The sequence below is a fragment of the Lipotes vexillifer genome, unplaced genomic scaffold (assembly GCF_000442215.2).
Source record: "Lipotes vexillifer unplaced genomic scaffold, Lipotes_vexillifer_v1.1 scaffold1026, whole genome shotgun sequence".
NCBI classification, from domain to species: domain Eukaryota; kingdom Metazoa; phylum Chordata; class Mammalia; order Artiodactyla; family Lipotidae; genus Lipotes; species Lipotes vexillifer.
This window is the reverse complement of record NW_006776257.1, coordinates 196779-220144: the sequence shown is the minus strand read 5'-3', so window position 1 is coordinate 220144 and position 23366 is coordinate 196779. Positions and strand designations below refer to the sequence as shown.

The window sequence follows — 23366 nt, the reverse complement described above, 5'->3', positions numbered from 1 at the left end:
GAGTTTCTAGTTCCTCGGGGACCTCTGAAGGCTGGGATGGAGCCTCCTGCTGAAGTGCAGGTGGTTCTACCTCTTCAGTGGGCTCTGGATGTTGAGTCTGGGCCTCTGCCTTGGGTGAAAAAGATTCAACCTCCTCAGGGGTCTGAGCAGGGGTCTCCTGGGGTAAAGTTTCATCCTCCTCAGTGAGCTCTGGATGACGAGTCTGGGCCTTCTGCTGGGATGGAAAAATATCTCATCCTTATCAGAAGACTCCCTATCCTGTAGCTTTTGTGCCATGTTTTCCTTGCGTGTGGCGTTGAGAGACCTATACGTATCCCTAAGCCAAAGTGGCCGCCTTCTCCCGAAAAAGCCTTCCTAGAAGACAGAAAGGGAAATATTAATTCTTCATCTCTCCTGCTGTCTCTGGTCACAGTACTTTATCCTCCTCAAATTTTCCTGACTCTCACCTCCCCTGAGCTTCTCTTACACAGCAGAAATCGAAAAAGCCCCTTGGAGGAAAACACACACAGTTAGTGTTACATGTCATTTTTCATCTCTCTCACAATGTGTTATCTCTGGTCTTATTAGGACTAAATGGGTACCTCAGTCCATAATCACAATGAGCAAAATCACCACAGACCCGGGATCTTGAAAATAATTCCATGCATGCTGGCCTTCCAGAAGTTCTCTGTGTCTGTCCAAAATGGCCCTCTAGTGTCTCTGGCGAGACCTGTGCATGTGGTTTAGCATGGAGTATAGGCAGGAATTTCAGCCCCATACACCATTCTTAGCCCTTGGCCAAGTGCCATCGTGCAGAGAAAACACTGCACAACGGCGCTGGGCAGAAACATGTTACTCTCTAGATGCGCTTCACACCAGTCCGCTTTGGACTTAGTCACACATGCAGCATTCGCTGGGGGTGTGGGTGTGGGGAGAAGGTGCTTTTATTTTCCTGGCGGCTCTATCCTATAAGTTGAACCACACCAAGTAGCACCTGAACCCAACGTACAAAATTATCTATAACTCTCTGATTTCACACTGCAGGCTGTCACGGAGGTGCCAGTGAATTGTGGAATCAGTTTAAAGGCCATGACCAGCAGGGAAACACAAAATACTCTTTCTGAATACAAATAGAACATAAAAAAATCAGAGTGCAAAATAAGGTTGTTTCAGAAACTACTTATGTCCATATAGTATGTGCATACTGAATTGTGACATAAAACGTAGCTCACAGCCCAAGCACAGTGCGATCAGTAGAGAAGTCCTCAGTGGAAAGGGACCCTCTTCTTTTCGATAATCACTAGCAGTATGACCATGGGGCAAGATATTTTCCCTTTCCCCTTCTACATTTCCTTATTATAAAAGGAAGAGACAAACTACTCTCTAACGTTTCTCCTGGTTAAAATTCTATGAGGTTTGGATAAAGGGAATAGAGAGTAGGGGCACAGAAAACAGTACGATGAGAAGCAAAGTTTCCTTGCCAAATTACAAAAGGGACTCATATATTCTACCTTTTGTCAGCTTTGAGTGAGGCCAGCCCCTAAATCCCCAACCATGTGGCCCTCCTTACCCCAGAGCCTCCTAGAAGGCCTCTGGCCTGGCCTGATGCCTAGGAACCAGACATCAGGCCAGCAGGAACAGATACAACCAAAACCTCTCCCCATCCACCCTCGTTCCTTAAAGGACTAGTGAAAGCAGATGAACCTGTGCCAGTCTTGTTCTAACTCACCTCGGCTGGGGAGCTAATTCTGCTGATAAATAAATTAGGGTAAACCATTAGGGTAATTAAACATTCTTCCTGCCTTTCATGAGGAAATTGAAATAGATGAGTTCTAAGTTTCCTCTAGTTGAAAAATTCTGCTTTAAAAGACCAATATTTACCTTCTGCTTCTTCTTTTTCACTTCCTCTTTTGCAATTCTATGAGAATAAATCTGTTTTGAAAGAAAACATGATCATGATTATCCATTACAACTATTTCCAAATCCTTATTCATTCCTTTTTACTTTAAATCTTATCTACCCAGTGAGATGATAACTTTTTTAAGGAAAGGAATTCTACCCTGTTTAATAATCCTTTGACTCTTCCACAGTACCTAACTTAGGGTCTGGCATGCAGCTGGTGATATATTTTATTGACTGTTTTAGATAACGTTCAACAGATAATTCCTAGTAAATCTCTTAAAAGTAGGAAAAGAAAATAAAAGTTTCTAGCAGAAACCTAAGCATTGTTTTAAAGTCAACACCAAGGGTAGGATGCCCATGATCACTGCTACTATTGATCACTGTGGAGGAGGTCTCAATCAGTACGATAAGAAAAATGAAGTATTGAAAAGGAAGAGACAAACATATTTGCATAGGAAATGAGGGACCTAAAAAGTCCAAAAGAATCAACCGAAATTTTATTGGAAGTAAAATGAGTAAGATGGCTCCATACAAAATCAAGAGACCAATATATAAGCCTCAATAGCTTTCCCATATAACACAAATAACTAACTGAAAAACAGAAAACACATCTCATTTACTATATCAATAGAAATGCATAAAGTACCTAGGAATAAACTTAACCAAAAATTTGTAAGAACTATGTGATGAAAATATTAAAAATTTTCTGAACGACATTAAGAAATTGTACTTACATGGCATGAGATACCATCCTCCTAGAATGCTGTAAAGACATCTATTCTCCTCAAATTAACCTCCAAATTCAATGCAATCCATTTATAGCCAAAATAATTTTAAAATAAAACCTGGCCAGCTGACATTTGGTAGAAAATATATGTAAGAATAGTTATGAAATTTATGAAAAAGATGGTCCAAGAGTAAGACTTTGCCCTACCAGATATACAATATGTTATAGAGCAACTGGAATTAAGCAGTGTGATATTGGTACTGGTACAGGACAAGATACCTGGATCACAGAATACAGTCCAGATGAAGAGAGTATATTAGACCAGGGAAGAAAGAATAAACCATTCAGTGATTTGAAACACAATTAGAAAGATTTGAAAACAATTAGATCTTCACGTAGGAGGAAAAAGTTAGATCCCCTACCTCAACCACACGAAAAAACAAATACAACAAATTCTAGACAGATTATTAAAGTATTTGAAGAAAATATTAACGATTATTTTTACGTGATGAGGTGAAAAAGGCCTGGCTAGCAAAACCCACCACACATGAGCCATGAGGAGAGGATGGGCAGATATGTTGGCAGACTGTCAACACACCTCCTACACTTCACAGCCCTTGCCCCCTTTTCCCCTGGACTGCTTGACTTCTTGTTGACTTATGAAACTCTTGGGAGTTCCCTGGTGGTCCAGTGGTTAGGCCTTGGCTCTTTCACTGCTGTGGCCCGAGGTTCAGCCCGAGGTTAGGTCAGGGAACTAAGATCCCACACGCTGAACAGCATGGCCAAACCTCGCCACCCCCAAATGAACACACAAACAAAAACCTCTTTCTAGTAAAGAAATACTGGCTTTCAATGAATTTCAGTGTTTCGAATCTTTCCAGTGTTTTTGTCTCTAAGGAGACAAGACAAAAGAGTGTAGCAGGGAGTACAAGCTTTGCAGTCGGGTGAAACTGGCTTCTGCTTTTGGTTTGGCCACTGGGGCCTTATATTGATCTCCTTCATCTATGATGGAGGGATAGTAATATCAACCTTACAGGACTGTGGGCATTAAATCAGACAATATATGGAAAACTCTTCCTCTTACACTTGGCATGAATCAGTGCTAAGCTGGTGTCACAGACAAGATGGTGGAATATATCAAAGGCTCTGCTTGTGGCATCAGGCTCTGAAGGCTCTTTCCCACCATAAGATTATAAAAATATTGCTTTTGTTTTCTTCTAATACCTTTATGTGGTCTTTCTTCACATTTGTGGAAATATGTTTATTTAAGATGAAAAATGGGGATCTGCTATTATTTACCCCCCAAATAGTTAGGTAGCTGTTCTGTCACCATTAATTCATTTTTTCCCACTGATTCGAATATTAAAACATGACATTTCAAAAGTCTAAAGAAAACATGGGTCTATTGCTGGACTCTATGCTACTTCAAATAAATATTCGGCTGCATTATTCCTCACTGTGGAATTGACATAACGCCTCATCTCTCTTCCATTGAACACCGTTATTGTCTACCATAGGAAGAGTACTGCATGGCCCCTGTCCTCAAAAAGCTTATCATATAAGTGGGGAGAGGAAATAATGGTTAGGACTCCTCGCTTTCACTGCGGAGGCTACAGGTTTAATCCCTACTTGGGGAACTAAGATCTCGCAGGCGAAATCAAAACAAAAGAAAACAAATGCAAGGTTAAACTACATAGAAGTTAAAGGGGACTTTACAGAAATTGTAAAAAAGCAAACGGCCATATGCCAGCTGGAGATGTAGAGGGTACAGTCTGGGCAATGGCCAATGACTAGAAAGCTGACCCCATGCTAGTCCCCAGCCTCCTAGGCTCAGAAATCATACTCTTCCTCATCAAGAGAGAACTCATGTCTTCCTGCTATGGCGGTCTCACTTTATCAATATCACAGGATTGATCAAAAATCAGAATGCCAAATTATTACTGGACAATGAGAAATACATCTGTTCTACACACAGGGCATCCGTGTCTGCACAATCAATGAATTACCTTTTGTAGATACAGGCCTCAGTGGCACACTCAAGCACAGTCACAAAATCGAAGGCTACTTGGTGAGAACAGAATTAGAAAAGGAATCAGCTGAATCGAGAATTTAATGGGAAGGCCTGAGGTAGCTGGATCCGTCCATCTCCTCAACAGGCACAGCCTGGCTAGTGGGCCTGACTCTTCAGTTATGCTGCCTAAGGTGCCATCTCTACTCTCGGGCAATGTGAGGATGGGCACTGGCCATGTTGGTCTCTCCTCACCTTTTCTATGCTTTCACTACTGACCAACCCTCCTGCAGATAGACACATTTCTCTTTAGAAGTTAGTACATCATGTCAGGTTTTATTCAAGTCTGATAGGCCAGGAAGCCATTGGTCCTTATACATGTCTGCTCAGCTCCATGATGTGCTAACACTGGTGTTTCTCTCTTGCGGGGCTGCCTTTTAAAAAACTGCTTACCACTTTTGCGAGTTCTGAGGGGAGGGGACTGCTTTGCTATGGCCCCTAAGAAATGGTGACAAACCTCACAGGACAAGGATCAGGAGGGCTGGAGTATTCAGGGAAGGCTTTATGAAGAAAGATATCTGAACTTGAGTTGGTTTGTGAGAAGTTCATAGGACTTCCACAGGCAAAGCAAAATGAAGGAATTTTTGATGGGTAAAGGCACAAACAAAAGTAGGAATGGGTTTGGTGTAACTAGCGTATAGTGAGGAGGTGCTTTGGCTGGAATGGGGGGCTGCCATTACAAGAGAAAAGGTAAATAAAGTACGTTGGGTTGGTAGGGTAGAATCAAGATTGTCAGCTTATTAAAGTCACTCTTTTAATGTTAGCAACTGCCTGTTGGGAAAAGTAATAAACCATTATGTAACTGAACAAAAGGTAAACAGGCTAGCTCCAGGAATAGGCTACTATAAATATGACATACTTTAGGGTAGCCTGCTGGAGGATTTTACTTGCAGAGTTTTAATGGAACCTATCTACACATAAGTGGGGCTATAATAATACACCGGAGAAGAAAGCTGCTAAGTAAACTTTAGGAATTGACGAGATCACACTTTTATCTTTTAGGTATGTCCTTTTAGCCCTCCCAGGGTGACTGATAGCTCCATGGGTATGGAGATCCTATATCTCTCATCATTTCAGCCAACAAATAAATAAATTAACAGTAGAATGAGAGTGACTGGTGAGTACATCAAATCAGCATATTTTTTTGTGTTGAAGAAATTTTACTATCATGTCAACTCTGGCCTTCTTATAAACTTCACTTGTCAAAATAGTCCAATGGCTTGTTACCATGGATCCAATTCCATAGAGATCTCCTGGGAGTGGAGTTCCTTTAAAAATCCTGTGGGGACTTCCCTGGGGGCACAGTGGTTAAGAATTCGCCTGCCAGTGAAGGGGACACGGGTTTGATAGCTGGTCTGGGAAGGTCCCACATACTGTGTAGCAACTAGGTCCATGAGCCACAATTCCTGAGCCCGCGCGCCTAGAGCCCGTACTCCAAAACAAGAGTAGCCACCATAATGACAAGCCTGCACACAGCCATGAAGACCCAACGCAGACAAAAAAAACAAACAAAAACACAAACAAACAAACAAAAATCCTGGGAATATACTTTTCAGTAAAAGAACAAAGTGTATTCAGTCCTCATGATTAAAGAGAAGAATCAAGTAGTAGGAGGAGGAAAGGTGGCTTTCATTCTCAGTTTGTGGGTTCTGAATCTCAATTAATTATTGTCCTTACCTCAATGAGACAGAGAATTGTAACCAAAATTGTCACTACTACAGTTACAGATATTGCCAAGATGACTTTGTTCTTATAGCCATATCCTGGAACAACTTCTGTGAGCTAAAAAAAATAAATAACAGTTTTTAAACACAAGGAGATGGAAGGGATGAAAGCTAAGTATTTTTAATCCTATTCTAAATGATAGTTAACTATTCTTAAAATACTATAAAACCCAATCCTTTCAGGCGAGTAGCTTCTATAAGAACAAGCCAAATTTAATGTTATTAATCTTATCATTAGCATTTTCTTCTACAATTTATTTATCTACACATTATTTATCTTGTGTTATGCCTTTTCTCGTCTACCCTAGGAATAGTGGCACACTCTCTAAACAAGCAAAATGGGAGATCACTGTCTTAGCCAGTTTCATGGCTGAAGATAAGATACAGACTAGGAGCTCGTGGTATTCCTGCCTGGGTACATTAATGGCATGTCCTAAACTGAGTAAAAGTCCAGCTCCCTTGTGTCAGGGGTTATCCTCACCTCACTTGACTCCTGCTCTTTCTGCTCACTCTGGGCTTCTGTGCTCTCACTGACATAGTTGTCAGTTTTCCACTGGTCCGTATGCCATTCCGCTTTGGAAACATTTACTTCTTGCTGCTTGCTGAGAAGTTTCATCAGGAGGCCTGTTCTAGACATGAGGTTGGCACAGGCCAGTGCACGTGGGTCTCCGAGCAGTCCATTTTCAAAGTCTGGAGAACATGAGAAATGAGCCTTCGCATGTCATTGTTGGGGATGAGGGACCGTAGCTGGTTTAGCCGAGTTTCAACTTGAACACCTGGGGATGTGAGCCCTGGGGAAAGTGAAGCCTCTGGGCTTGGAGGATAATTCAGTGCCCGTGTTGTGGTACTCCCATTGTGTTTTGTTGGTGTGTTGAACAGCTGGCACACTGTTGTCTGCAGCAACAGTAGAATGTGCAGTGGAGACGTTCCTATGGGTAGTGTTTCCAGGGCCGTTTCCTCCTGGCAGAGGAGAGTTTCCTCTAGAAATAATTTCATCACAAACATTTTGTGCAGCATTGTTTTCTGAAGTCGTGTTTTCTGCAGAAGTGTCTGTAAAAGAAAATAATGCTGGAAAAGGATTTTCCTGAGAAGTCACTTCTCTTGAAGGTGAAACAGCCTCTCATGGAGGGGAATTTATGAGACTCCTCGCTACAGAGGACGGAGAGCTTGCAAGCATCATTCTATTGAGTGAACTTTTCTTTCTGAACTTTCGACTCCTTTTGACTTTGGGTTTTCTGTGGACCCGATAAGACTGAGTTTTATGGAAGATGTATTTTTCACCAGAAGGTGAGATTAGTTCAGGAGCCTCAATATTTCTAACTCTAGCCTTTACAGCTTCTAAAACAAAACTAGTGCGGGATAAGTCTTTTGATTTGCTCTTAATCTCAGATGGGGATTTTGGAGGGATGGAGGCAGAAGGCCTGCCCTTGAAGTACTGTTTCAGGGAAGAGGAGCCTGCTGCCTTGTGTTCCTTTATGAATGAAGACTCTGCATTGGACGACTTTCCCACCAGCTTCCTGGGCCTCTGCACCATGAGAAGCTGTTTCAGCTTGCTTGGGGATGGCCTCCTGAGCCTTCTTTCTTCGGCAGTGTTCGCCACAGATTGCTGGGCATTCTGTTTCCTCCTGACGCTCTCATCTCCCACTGCTCTGAGGTGCATTTTCTGTATGGCCCCTGAGGACCCTGTTCACTCTCAGCAGCTTTTCCTCTGTACTCTCAATCTTTGCTAGGCTGTCTTTCTGTGCTTGGGCAGTTTCCAATTTCTTTTGAAAGATGTAGCGTTCAATCATGGCACTTAAAACGTTGGAAGGCGTACTCGTGGCAGGTTTTTCTCCCTTTTTAACCTCATCAAATTTTTCTTCAGTTTCTGCATCTAAGAAATTTTCCAGAAAGTGAAGTTTCTTCAATTTATTTTTATTAGTTGAACTGTTGGGTACAGCTTTAACAGAAGGGCTCCTTGTATTGATTTTCAAAATGCCCAGTGGCATATCTCCATCTTGTGTATCTGAAAAAAGAAGTTGAATGAATGGTAATAATGTTGATTCCACATCTCCTAGACTTCCCTCTGAGTCAAAAGGCAGTATGTAATTCAGTGCACTGATAATATCTTTTACTATTAAAGCCCAGCTGCTCATTCATGAAGCCTGACAAGCTGACAGCACTTTATCTGAGGCTTCCCTCTCTGACTCAATATTCAGCTCGCTGCTGTTCTTCTTCCAGGCTTGTAACACCTTCATCAACGATTCTTCTGCATTCCCTATAGATGTTTCTTCATCTGTCAAAAATAACTGTTTTTGATCATTGAAGACTGATGGGACAGCTTTTAGTCAGTCCACAGCCAAATAAATTACGAATCAGTCAACGTTTGAGTGCCACTTAGGAGAAAAAGAAACACACATTTAAGCCTATGACTGGCAACAAAAGAATGAGAAAAAGTGCCTATCTACTCAGAAAATTCTGTAGCGTGAAATATACTAACTATATTCAGGATTACTCCACTGGTTCCCAGGGGCCAGTATTGAAGAAAATCCAAGGCTGGAAGACAAATATTCCCCTACTCAGCTGGACTCTCTGCAGATCTACTGTGATTCCTCAAATTCATATACCCCATCCTGTCCTTCCTCAGAGGCAGAGGAGTGTGAGGCGTCCTCTATCCACCTCTTTAGTGTGCTTGTGTCCTTGCTACTAACACAGATGACCACGACAACAACCGCTGTTAACAGGTCGTCATCTGGACATTTTATTCTCCACCCACCCACCGAGTCCTTTGCTCAGTCCCTGCTTCCATATATCCCAGCCCTCATAACAGAAGGCTCTATACACAAGAAAACACTACGTCCGCCCGAGCTCTTTGCTGAAACTTGGGCACGGATCTGGGGTATAAGTTAAGAGATTTGCCCAATTGTATGCCAATGTGGAATGTTCAACAAATCAATGGAATAATACTTGAGGTCCTAAAATGCAGAAGGGAAAAAGCAACTTCTGTCAGATGGCTACTTTGCTTTCATTTCATTTTACTTCTAATATTTCCAGCTTTACTCGGGGAACCATCCAAAGCTTCTGACTGTGTGAAGGTAATGTGTACCATTGTGTAGCTGGGCTTCTCTTCCAAAAGGATTAAAAGTATTTTTCCTGAGGGTCAAAGGAAGAGGGAAGGGTCATGAGAAAGGAGGATAATGGGCTTGCAGAGAGCCCCAAACTGGGGAGAGGAGATCGCGACACTAGGGTCATAGCACTTAACACCTCTGATCTTGTTTCTCCTCACCTGTAAAAGGAGATTAAAATGCCTTTTCTGCCCACTTCTAGGGGAGAAGGGAGTAATACAACTAGTAAAAAAATTGTTTGGGGGAGTTACCTGGTGGTCTAGTGGTTAGGACCCGGCACGTTCCCTGCTGCGGCCCGGGTTCAATCCCTGGTTGTGGAGCTAAGATCCCACAAGCTGTGTGTCACAGACAAAAAAAAAAAAATTGTGTTGAAAAATCAGCAATATTGTCTTTATATAAGTAGCAAAGTATTATTATTTATGATGTGCTCTAGATCAGTGTTAGAGACCTGTATTCAAGCTACATGGGCATGAAAGCACATTTTGGAAGTCACCAAGTTAGTGCCAATAAATCTAACATATAGAAAAATAGTTGAAAGCCCCTGAGTGTTTTGTGGATAGTAAAGCTTGAGATTCAGAGCAAGTTCAGAGCCGGACAGTCTAAGAATAAACGAGCTCTCCCATCCATTAGAAGGGCTAGGTAGCAGCTTCTGGTTATGGAACCAGAAATCTCAGGCTCCAAATAGGACATGAAACAGCATCACTTGTACTCTTTATAAAATTGCAGAAACAAAATAAACAAAAATATATTTACACCTGTCCTATAACACAAATGGCACTTGAGACCTAATGTATATAAAATCAGGTTACAAACTGTGATGCTCTATATCAATAAGTTCTCATTTGCACAGAGCACAGCATAGGATATGTGGCCATTAATGCTCATTCCCTTCCTGCTTCCATTTCTTTCTCTTGCCCCTTTATGTATGTGGATCAGTAACATTATTAAGCTAACAATGTAACTGAGCAACTATTAGCTTAATAATGTAACCAAGACTCTGATTCCTACCAAGGGGGTAGTTCTTAGAAACTTAGGGAGCTGGAACTCTGAATGAATGAATTAAAATAATGAAATTACATCATTAATTTTCATTTTAAATTAATTTTAAAAATTGTCATCATTGATTAAAAATTAAATTAAATTAAAAATTTATAATCACCACAACGTGTGAAGTCTGTCAGGCATCCACTATCAGAACACAGCTTGACTCTCTTACAGACAACCTCAATGATATTTTTAAATTGGCAGAGGCAGCAGGCCATACGGCTAGGTAAGATCCTATAAATGGAGACACAGATAATTAAATTCGTAGCAAAAGAGTTACTTGAGTAGGTACAAGAGGTAGGCCAAGGCCACCACAGACAAGTGCAAAAAGGAGTTCTTGGGGCATATGGACTGGAGAACTGAATAGGGGCCGGTTGGCCAATTGCTGTTCTTGACTGTTGTAAATAAATATAGAGGAGGAGAGATGTGCCTAACAGAAGGATTAGGATGGCAATAGATATCATATGCCTAGAAAAAAGGGAATAGGGATTAGAAATGGGTGACATTGATCTGTACTTTAATTTAGAAGTATCTCCTTCCAACCCAAAAGCCTCACTTTGGGTTGAGAGTACACAGGAAGAAGGCAGACATCTAAGAAGAGTCTGAATAAGACCACACCTTCTGGAGTCCCTTTATCAGTTCCTATTTGTGAGTAGTAATATATTAGAAGTTATTCTAGTAATAACAAAACATCGTGTGGTTAAACAATAACAGAGATCGCATTGGCAAAATCTAGACAAAAGGAACATTCCAAAGAATAACATTATCATTATAATAAGGTATAACATAGTTAATTTTTAAAAAAGCACATGAGTTCATGGTGATACTCAAAATGAAAAGTGGGGGAGCTCTTCTTTGTAGAATAATGTCAGCTAATAAATGCAAAATGGATGATAGAATAGGAAAGTGTCATTTTGCAACTATCAATGTAATAATCGATTCAGACAAAGATTATGACTGATGCACAGTTGGGTGAAGAGTTGTTTGAAAGTAGGATTTTCACTGATCCCAAAGTATCACCCCACAGATTATTTATCAATTACCAAGGGGAAAAATAACTTTACAATGGAGAGATATGGAAGAAACCACCTTAATCAAGTGATCAAACTTAGCACTGGGCCATCCTGCTGGGATGGAGAAATTTCAGCTTCCTCAGGGGGCTCCGTAGGTTCATCTGGGCTCCCCCAAAAAACCCCTAGGTAGGCTCTCCTCAGGATAAATGGCATCCATACTGAGATCTAAATAATCACCCTGCAACTGTCGTTCTAGACCCTGAGTGTTTTTTGAAATTGGTCTATAGTTCCAACAATAATTTTGTCAAGCCGTTGATCTTTCTTCAGGTTTGGGGATGAAACAATAAACTTCGTTTTGAGCTGTTACTACCTAGAGGTGGAACAAGTATTTCAAATGACTGGTGACCTTCAGCCGCATCTAGACCTATGTGTTTAGTCTTACTTTTGTGTCGAGAAGGGAGAACCAAGGACTGATTCTGATCCCAGTGTAGCACTGGAAGTGCCTCTGGGAGCTTCTGATGTTGGGTTTCCTTGCTTTTCAGATCCTGATGTGGAAGAGCAAACTGATCTGGCCCTGTAGGCAGCTCTCCAACCGAATCCGCGTCCGGGTATGGAACCCCAGTCTCCGTCAACTCCTGCTGAGGCCGGGCCAACATCTGGACTGGAGAAAAGGACCTTAAGTAATTAAAGCCCCTGGCTTCTGCCAGGGGTGTAAGGGCATGGGGCAATTTGGGAGGAGGGTCTGAGGCCTGTCAAGACCAAGCCTCTGTCAGCCGCGAGGGGTTGGGAGTCACCTGGATGGGGCCCAGGGCCCACTCGGGAGGCTGAACTGCTTGGGCTAGAAGCCACCGACCTTGCCATGTAAGGAAGAGCCGTGGCAACCAATGGCGCAGCCGGGACATAACATGCGGCGGCTCCAGGGGCAGCGACCCAGGCCAGTGAGGAGCTGGAGCCACATCCTGCAACCGCTATGCCAGCACCAACCCAACGGCTCACGTTAGCAACCGCACGCCCTGCCCCCGCCTAACGTCCCACCCGTTATTTATGACGTCTTTAGTTACGCCACCGTTATTAGGCTCGTGCGGAGATACAATCCATGCCACCAGAGTGGGCCTTTCTCCCAGAGTCCCCAGGGCGCAAGCCATCCTTCCCCTTGCAAAGGCGACAATTACCTCCTGCTAGGCCCTCTTCCCAACCCCACCCTGCCCTCCCTAGCCCCAAACAATGAGGCGGGATTTGGGCTGCAGACCCGAGTGGCCACAAACTCCAGCAGCCCAGGGGTTGAGGGGGGAGGGAAGGATACAGAGCTTCCCGAGGAAACCACAGGACCTGTTATTCTGGGAAATTCAAAAGTGCTGGTCCAGTTCTGGCAATCTGAACTCTTCCTCCTCAAAGCTGAAGTCTGAGAGACATTCCTGCTCCCTTTGGCCACACTTGCTCCCTTTGGCCGCACGGCTGACAAGAAAAGTAGCTGACCTGCAAAACGAGCACCAGTTAGGGTGGCGGGAGGGGAACACACCTTACAATTATTCGAAAATGTCATTTCCTCCAAACTCTCAGTATTCACGTCTCATTATTCATACACCACTCTATTATTAGGGGTCACCACTGAATCGGGGATGACTCCAGAACTTCTGTAGGAGGGGTTTGGGGCAGGTGAGCAATTCATTCTGGGAAAGAGAGTCTAAAACCAAGTGAATGGCCCTTTACATTAGTATGGGAAAACTTCGCCCATTCCAACTTGTCCCAACAGAACCATTAACTTAGAAAAAACTACAGTTTCACTTTTCAGAGGTCTACCCTGTGTGCACATATGGAGAAGACACTTAGAATGTTAAAGTCAGCATGTTAAGTAATTTTCTTGAAATACTGTAACTAGCACTCAGTTTAATTTCTTCACAATCCTTTTCATAATCTATTTAATTTTACTCCTTTTTAATTGTCTGGTACACCTTTAACACCTAAACTGCAAGACAGAAGGAGCTTCACCTTATTTCCAGTGCCTAGCACATAATGGTTTCTAAATGGAACTGATTCCAAGATTGGCCTCATTTAGGAGTGGATCTGTTGTTATAATCAGGTTTCCAGAATCTTTAGTAACAATACGGAACCCTTTCCTCTCACATTTCATAGGAAACTAGACTTCTTAAAGCTCAAACATGGATACGTTTCAAGTTTCCTTGACTGATTTAAATTGAATTAAAATAATTATTTTGTGCAGGAAAAAACTTTCAAACTTTTTACATTTTTCAGAACATAACCATCTTTTCTTTCTCTACTTTCATCCCTTCAAAACAAGCTTTGCAACATTGGGGTGAGTTAAATAATCAGAAATCTAGCCAAAAATTAAGCTCTCAATGACATGAAACACATTTTTTGCTCCGTTTTAATAAAAATACTATATGCAGTACATTAATGTTTTCTTTCAGAAATTACGTTGACAACTTTATCCCTAATTCGAGGCATCCACATAACTGGTTTACAGAAAGGTTCTTTGGCAAAATATTTAACACAAGACATATATGAAATGCTGAGATCTGGGTAATATAATTTACTTGAAAGGCATGAATAGTTTTTAAACAGTGTAGCATAATCACACTTAAGACCATAGTTACTTTGTTCCCAAATCCCTGCAATTATATTTGAGGGGAGTTCCAAAAGGCCTGTGTCTTCTCCTGTGTCCACAACCGTAGACATACACTGGTGGCCCTCAATCCTGCTCTCCAAACTTCAAATGAGGGGCCAGAGACAAGGCCCGGGACTTGGAAAAGTCCTAGAAATTCCCTGCCTCAAAAGCACTTTCACATTTTCCTAAGGAAGACAGAACTGAGTAGATATGCTGAAGTCTTCCAAATCCTGCTGGTTGTTCTGAATTATGGCTACACTGGCTGTGTAACCCTTGAGATTTTATCTCCACATACTTGAATTAAATCCTGTAGTTCCTCTTCGGTTCTAGCATCTGTGACCTCTTCACAGGGTCTATATGCCACAGCTGTTTTACCACTTTCTGTAATAAAATTAACAAGGGTCAATTCAGAAGTTTTCTTGTTGTAAAACGTCCTATATACAATGGTAGCACCGAATAATTAGACATTCTTTTGACTTCTAAAAGCAGAAAATAAGAGCATTTTCCTAGAAGTTCCCTCATCTGCCACTTCAGTTTTTATTATAATTATTTGTGAAGACATATATAAGAAGTATCAACTTTATGATAAAGTTTTCAAAAACTTTATGATCTTAGAAATAGGAACTAAGGAATAAGGACATAGAAATGAAAAGCTGTGGAAACAAAAATGTTCAATCACAATACAATTAAATAGGAAGGCATTAGGTGGGGGTCAAATTGAGTTTAAACCTGGGAGAGATACAACTGGACTATAATAGTTGCTTCCTATTAGTAGCAAGGCAAGTGCCTACTCCTTGGGACTAAAATTCTACCAGATACAATGAACAAAGCTTTAGAGAGAGAGCGAGCATTTGAACACTCTACTGGCAGAAACTGGCCCATGTACCCTTTGGACAATACAGCTTTCCTCAAGGCAAGCTAGAGCCACCAGGCTTTTTGGTCTAAGGAGTTTGGGGTACATATAAGGAGTACCTTGGCATATTAGGCACAAACAACCCAGGCATTTAGCTTAGTTCTTAAAGGTTGTTACCCAGAGTTGACAGCTGATGGAGATGCTGCCTGATGACCAGGGAAGTCAAACTTCACTGGAAGGACTGCCCAGGCTGGAAGGCCAAGACCAATCCAGGGTCAACTCTTACAAGCCAATATGGTCTCTGACAACTTAGCTAGGATTTCTCAGTCTCTCAGCCTGCAGGGCTGTGAAGCAGGGGAGCAATTCTGTTCCGGGAATCTACTAATCATAAAGTTTCCTTTGGGCACAGCCTGTGACATTCTCACCGCTGTAAAACTCGATAGGGAACGCAATCAACGCTATTCAATAGCATGACCAGTTTCAAGGCTCACAAAAACATAGCCGATTAGTATATAAGAATCATATTCACCCAATATATCAGAAATAAACACTTCAACAAGAAAACAACGGTAATAATAATAGCAATATGTTTTGTCTGCTTACTATGTTTCAGGCATAGTTCTAAGCTTTTTACATTCATCATCTCATTTACTCTTACAATATCCCCCATTTGGTGGTAAGCTGAATTACTAACCCTATTTGCAGATAAAGAAATGGCAGCTTAGAGATATTAAATACCTTCAAATGTCTCTGGCTAGAAAAACCTAAAATTGCAACAACAACAACAAAATCTAAGAGACAATGTCAGGACTCGAACACAGGTGTCCAAGGCTTATAATCACTACACTACTCTGTATGATAAGCAAGCAATTGAGGACCAAGTGGATCAAACACTTTCTGTATGAACTGAGGCAAGTCATTCTACATCTAAACACTGGGGACAATAATATTTGCTGTCGTTCTTCTCATAAATGCCATAAAGAACAAATGTAAGACCCCTGCTGTGAAAGCATCTGGTGAATGAAAGAATATGTAATGTTTTAGATAACCATTATTTTCATCCAATTAACTTTTCAATAAGTTTATTTGCTCACTGAAACTGAAGCACTTCAACGACAATCAAAAAGGTCTTACCTAAAACCTCAATCAGCAATTTCTGGAATGCATCTGTCATAGCTTTCTGAATAGCAAGCTTCTGGGTTACCTTCCTTCTCATAAGGAAAGATAATGACCCTAAATCCAACCAAAACAGATGAATTTAAAATGCCTATATGAATAACTGATTTCTAGGTTATATGTTTAAAACTAAAAATGCATCTGTGATTCTTAGATTATTACCTTAGTGATTAAGGGCAGGCACAACACTGGGCTACGGGTGAATGTCTCTGTTGTAGGTATACCCTGGCATGGCACATGTTTACTGCTCGGATCTATTCTGGAAGTTCCTAAAATACTAGACGGGAAATGCAAACCAAAAACGTGGCACAAATCTCATATTACTCACAGATTTCAAATGGACAAGCTGAGGCTGCACCGCTACAGACCCTGCTCTCCTTTGCATAAAGGGCCGGAATCATACAGTGAGATAGATTTGTTGCAGTGCAGATGATCCTGCCTCTACTCAACCATCACCCACTCACGTGAATGGTGGAGCCTCCTCCACCCCATTCGCTAACAGCCCTGCCTCTGACTTAAAACCCTAAGCGCAAGTGCCATGGATTCTAGGGAAAAACTCAGTATCAATCAGAATCCCCTTTCTAGGGATCTACATTTACTTTTTCCACTCAGGCCATTTTATAGGAGGCAAAGGACTGAACATTTACACATGAGTTTATTTCAATCTTCAGACAATGATTTTGTTGGGATAACTGAAGGCCAGATTACATGTGTATTTGAAGAATTATTTTAGCACTAAACAAATTATTAACCAAACAAATAATAATAATAACTAATTTTCCCTCCTCCTAAGCTTCTTGGCAGGCAGTGAGTTCTAAAATTCTAAAGTTTAAGGTGCTGCCAGGTATTGCCTAAGATAAAAACCTATATTGTCGGGCAGAAACATTCTGCCCACAGCTTTAGTTGCTTAGAAAAGGTGATGATGTATCTGAAAAGTTGAGTTTCAGAAAGAAAGGAAAAAAGAGATATCCCACTGTCTCACTTCCCCCCACACACACATACTGGAAAACAGACCTTCCTCCAACTTATCCAAAGGTTCCTCAGCCATGCCAACTTCAGGACTCCTGCACTCGTGGGAGGGCAACACCACCTCTCAAGCACAGAAGAACTTGAGGCTTTGCTTCTGAAGTGGTGTCACAATATCTTCATTTTCCCTTTCTTCAAGGTTAGAAAGATCCTGAAGCTGTTAGTATTTTGAATTAAAGGCTAGACTTCAATATATTCTGTCGTTAGAAATAAAAGCTAAACTCCAGCAATCCCAGGTAATAGTTTAGGTATGCTATCCCTTCAAAATCAACTGAGACTTGCAAATGAATGACTAGATATGGACAACTACTTTTTATGATATACCATACAAATACTGGAGAAAATTTTGGACACCACCATCCAAGTCATTGAGATTATCACTAATTCTAGGTGGCAGGCCAATGCTCAGATACTTCCATGTGGAAGCCTCCCACATCTCTTCCCCATAGGCCTGTTCTATTCTTCTCTCTAAAGTCTAGGAGTTCAATGTTGAAAGGAGTCTCGTTAGTCAAAGCAAGTCTACAGAATTTACCTTGATGATCCTTTTTGACCGCCCATGGAAACCAAAGAAATAATTTGCCAATCCTTGGCATCTGGAGCTGTTTACGGCAAGCGTATTATGATGACCCGCTTTAGGTCTGGTGCCGAGACGAACCTAAAGACATAAAAGACCTAAACATATCACAACCCTACACAGAGATTTATTTTGGATATACCTGAGATTTATTAATTCCAATTTCATAGAGTGTTTGTGAAGATTAAGTAGGACATTTTAAGCAATGAGTTCACAGTGAGCCCTAAATAAATGTTATTTATTATTTTTAAGTCAGTACTTTTCTGCATCATTTCCAGGGCCCCTGATTAACAGAAGGTTCCCTGACATATGGTGGTGAAAGTGATGATGAAAGCATCCAAGGAAGCCCAGCAGAAGCCTATAATGTGGCTGCGGGTAAGCAAAGGAATGGACTGTTTTACTCGTCTCATCCTGTAGCTCCTGCTTCAGAATATGACCTGAAGAGGAGACAAGATGGACCTGACACTGAATTAGGACCTTAATCTGTAGCACTCCCTCCCCAAGTTACTAAGTCCTGTTAGAAGAGGGAATATGTATACCTCTATAAATGTAAATAAAGCAATCAAAAGAATTAGAGATTCATCTGCATTAAACAAGCTTCTTTGAGAGTGCAAATATTTCCAGTCTTAACTCTCTAAATAACTTACATATTACTGTGGATTTTATACATCACTACTTCTTTCTGAAACGTCTATTTCCATTTTGAACAGGGTGTAGTATATAAATTTAGTCATAAAAATTCAAATAATACAAATAAAATCAAAGCATTGTTAATTCTTTGTTGATTTGCTTGTGCATCTTCTTCTGTCACTAGTTTATGAGCTCCTTAAGTGCTTGAAGGAAGCATATATTGTTCTTTCCTTGTTACCAGAAAGAAGAATACATATTGGCATATAATAGAAGAGTGATGGTCTGTTGACTGAGTGAATGAATGAGTACATAAGAAAATGAAATGACTTTCTCCAACTGAAGCTGCCTGCAGGGAAGGAGAAATGAAGACTAATTTTTAAATGTTGAGTGTCACGTGGGAGGCTAGGTCCTGTGCGGTGAGTCATAATGGAGCTGTCCTGGACAATTAGGAAGCTTCAGAAGGGCTCTGAGCCACTGGGTAGTAGAGACAGTTGACATCTGGGATAACCTTGCCACAGTTCTTGCTGGCAAACCTTGCCCTTCGTGCTACTGAGAAAGACTCAGATACATTACGCCTTTCCTTCATTTTATTTTAGGATGTTATTCTCTTTTCTGTATTTATAAAAAACACAGGGGGAAAAAAGATAGGAAGATAGCTGACAATGAATAAAAGAACACATAATTGGAACTTCCGTGCTGGTGCAGTGGTTAAGATCCCGTTATCCCAATGCAGGGGGCCCAGGTTCGATCCCTGGTCAGGGAACTAGGTCTCACATGCATGCTGCAACTAAGAGCTTGCACGCCACATTTAAGCAGCCTGCAAGCCACAACTAAAGGAGCCTGCCTGCTGCAAATGGGGAGCCCACATGCTACAACTGGGGTGCCCTTGAGCCACAACTAAGGAGCCCGCCTGCTGCAACTGAGACCCGGTGCAAGCAAATAAATAAATAAATAAATAAAATGGAAAAAGAACGCATAAGTAAAGTAGGGAAAAATTTCGTGGTTGTGGGTAGTAAACTAAGGCTCTGCATTAAATAAAGAAATCTAATACGAATGCCCTTTCCTCTCAACTCTGTAGTGACTTGGAGAACATTTTCTTCATTACGCTATCAGTGACGGGCTATATGCTGTGAAAATCTCACAAACTACGCTTATGTAATGGTCTTTATGTCAAATATAAGAAAAGAACTCGTTACTCACAACTGATACCAAGTAACTGTTTCATAATCTTTCCAGGACCGTCTGTCATATCTGAGAGGTACGTGAAATGGTTGCAGGGTCCGCAAATAAAAGAATGTCTGACAAAAATCATTTCAATCCCAGGGAGTACATCCAGCATTGAAGAGGGTGTTAAACAGGGTACAGAAATGGGAGTTAGTGTACCTGGAGTCACATCTGAGGAGAGTTCTCAGATTCAATAAAGGTGACATCAGTGAGTAAAGAAATATGGATGAGAAGAGGCAGCAAGGTCAGTAGGAAGTAGCCAGAGCAAGAAGCCAATCAGAGAAGACACACAATTATAAAGGGAAAGGTCTGGGAAATCTAAGCCTCACTCGCTTATTCAGAGGAATTGAAAAGGTCCTTAACATAATGAAATGTTAATTCTGGGGAAGTAAAACTGGATGGCATGTTAATATGGAATAAGGTTTCTACAATGCATTAAAGAATATTTACCCATTTTCTGGAATCTGAAGTGAGTTCTTAATAGGCAGTTTGAGAGTGATGATGATGATGAAGCCTCCTTTATCTTACATCTGACAAAAGTTTGTCAACTCGGGACTTCCCTGTTGGCACACTGGTTAAGAGTCCGGGTGCCAATGCAGGGGACACGGATTCGATCCTTGTCTGGAAAAATCCCACATGCCGCAGAGCAACTAAGCCCGTGTGCCACAACTACTGAGCCTGTGCTCTAGAGCCCGTGAGGCACAACTACTGAAGCCCACGTGCCTAGAACCCGTGCTCCGCAACAAGAGAAGCCGTTGTGAGGAGAAGCCCACGTACCGCAACGAAGAGCAAACTCCGCTCGCCGCAAATAGAGAAAGCCGGCGCGTAGCAACAAGACCCTACGCAGCCAAAAATGAATAAATAAATTAATTAAAAAATTTTGTCAACCTCACACATTTAAAATCCACATAAATGTATATATAAGGAATATTCTTGTGAAGATTTCTTAAATTAAGGGGCAGCATAAAATGACATGGCGTTTAACATCAGTTAAGTTTGGGTTTGGCTTCTAGTTTCCACGTTTACTGTCATGAACCTTAAGTAAATCACTTTACCATCCTGAGTTCGAGTTTCTTCATCTAAAAAAAGAGAAAGAAACAACTGGGGAACTGGGGGATCAGTGGAGCAGTGCATGTGATAGCATTCTGTACACCAGAGTGCTGTACAAACGCTGGCCGTTGTTTTTGGTTGTTTTTCTTTTTCCCCCTGGGTTCTTAGTTCCTACACCAGGGGTTGAACCCGGGCCCTCAGCAGTGAAAGTGCACAGTCCTAACCACTGGACCACCAGGGAGTTCCCGACAGCCTATTAGTTTCATATTCAGCACTTCATCCCAGTAGAGCGAGGAATTCCACATTTGGACCCACCTTCACTGGAGATGTGTGAAAAAGCTGCTTCTGGTCGCATGGCTTTTGGGCTCTGTGGGCATCCCTTGCTGAATAAAACTTGATGATGGCATAGAGCCCAGGACCGCCCACTGCTGTGTTTGGGAAGAGTCAGACCAAATACAGACTGGGAGAAGACTGTAAACAGAGAATGCTTTAGGGTGGTCTCACACTAAGTAAGTGCAGTAAATTTCAGGCCCAGGAAACCAAATCGCCCATTCCCTTATATTCCCCCAGCCATTCGCCACAGGCAACTGTGGTGAGCCTGCAACTCCAAACATTTCTCATTTCATGAACAAGTTTCCTTCTGAAATCCTAAGCTTCGAGAAGCATTAGGAGGCAATGCCTTCTGTTGGGGACTATGTCTCAAAAATCTATGGGGGTGAGCTGACTGCTCAGGTCGTCTCTAGAACTAAGATGCCTCTCAGCAGAGACCACAGGCAGATGAGATACTGAAGCAGTATCCCGGGGCGCCCAGTTACTGGGGCGCGGGGCGGCTTCCTCCACCCTTCCCTCCGCTCTGGCTAGGCTCAATTGTAAAGCCTCGGGGGTGGGTCCAGAGCTCAGCTCCCACACCAGCAAGGTTTTGTCATCCCCGATTGGAACCGCAAAAAGTACCAACTGCACCATCCCACCGTCACCGCACGTGCGCTGCTCGGGTCGCAAGCGGACTACGCTTACGCACGCGCAACCGCGCTTTTTAAATACTTAGTGCCAATAAATCTAATATATAGAAAAATAGTTCAAAGCCCCTGAGTGTTTTGTGGATAGAAAAGCTTGAGATTCAGAGCAAGTTCAGAGCTTGACAGTCAAAGAATAAACTAGCTCTCCATTCTATTAGAAGGGCTAGGTAGCAGCTTCTGGTTATGGAATCCGAAACTCTCAGGCTCCAAATAGGATATAAAACAGCATCACTTTTACTCTTTATAAAATTGCAGAAACAAACAAAAATATATTTACACCTGTCCTATAAGACAAAGGGTACTTGAGACCTAAAATCAGTTATAAATCAGTATATAAAATCAGTTTACTAACTGTGATGCACTATATCAATAAGTTCTCATTTGCAGAGAGCACAGCATAGGATATGAGGCCATTAATGTTAATTCCTTTCCCCCATCCATTCCTTTCTCTTGTTCCTTTATGTATGCGGATCAGTTACATTATTGAGCTAACAATGTAACTGAGCTATTAATAGCTTAATAATGTAACCAAGAATCTGATTTTTAGCAAGGTAGTTCTTAGAAACTTAAGGAGCTGCAACTCTGAATGAATTAATTAAAATAATGCAATTACATCATGAATTTCATAATTTATCATCATTGATTAAAAATAAAAATTAAAATATTAAATAAAAAATTTATTATCCCGCAATTGACACTCACCACAATGTGTGACGTCTGTCAGGCATTCACTTTCACAACACAGCTTGACTGTCTTTCAGACAACCTCAATAATATTTTTAAATTGGCGGAGGCAGCAGACCATATGGCTAGGTAAGGTCCTGTAAATGGAAACACATAATTAAATTCGTGGTAAAAGTGTTACTTGAGTAGGTAGAAGAGGTAGGCCAAGGCCACCACAGACAAGTGCAAAAAGGAGTTCTTGGGGCATATGGACTGCAGAACTGCATAGGGGCCGGTTGGCCAATTACTGTTTTTGACTGTTGTAAATAAATACAGGGGAGGAGAGATGTGCCCAACAGAAGGATTAGGATGGCAATAGATATCATATGCCTAGAAAAAAGGGAATAGGGATTAGAAATGGGTGACATTGATCTGTACTTTAATTCAGAAGTATCTCCTTCCAACCCCAAAGCCTCATTTTCTGTTGAGAGTACACAGGAAGAAGGCAGACTTCTAAGAAGAGTCTGAATAAGACCACACCTTCTGAGAATCCCTTTCTCAGTTCCTATTTGTGAGTAGTAATATATTAGAAATTATTCTAGTAATAAAAAAGCATCCTGTGGTTAAACAATAACAGAGGTCGCTTTGGCCATATCTGGACAAAAGGAACATTCCAATGAATAACATTATCATTATAATAAGTTATAAAATAGTTAATTTTAAAAAAAGCACATGAGTTCATAATGATACTCAAATTGAAAGTGGGGGGGCTCTTCTTTATAAAATAATTTCAGCTAATAAATGCAAAAGGAATGATAGAATTTGAAAGTGTCATTTTGCATCTAAAAATATAATAATCGATTCAGACAAGGATTATGAATGATGCACAGCTGGGTGAAGAGTTGTTTGAAAGTAGGATCTTCACTGATCCCAAACTATCACCCCACAGATTATTTTTCAATTACCA

General features: G+C 41.4%; 1 protein-coding gene and 1 pseudogene across 1 annotated transcript in view; both read right to left on the bottom strand.

The window, feature by feature from the left end:
- LOC103077785 (putative uncharacterized protein FLJ43826) overlaps positions 1-23366 on the bottom strand; it is a 73418-nt gene that overhangs the window by 24064 nt on the left and 25988 nt on the right. The window contains 13 exon segments of the mRNA XM_082930879.1: positions 23-109; positions 199-354; positions 1861-1911; positions 6354-6458; positions 6882-7057; positions 7060-7189; positions 7191-7450; positions 7532-8070; positions 8072-8135; positions 8403-8509; positions 8511-8565; positions 8568-8675; positions 10664-10782. Of these exon segments, the coding sequence (XP_082787005.1) occupies positions 23-109; positions 199-354; positions 1861-1911; positions 6354-6458; positions 6882-7057; positions 7060-7189; positions 7191-7450; positions 7532-8070; positions 8072-8135; positions 8403-8509; positions 8511-8565; positions 8568-8675; positions 10664-10782 (1957 nt within the window).
- LOC103077516 (RAD52 motif-containing protein 1-like) lies at positions 16131-21683 on the bottom strand (annotated as a pseudogene).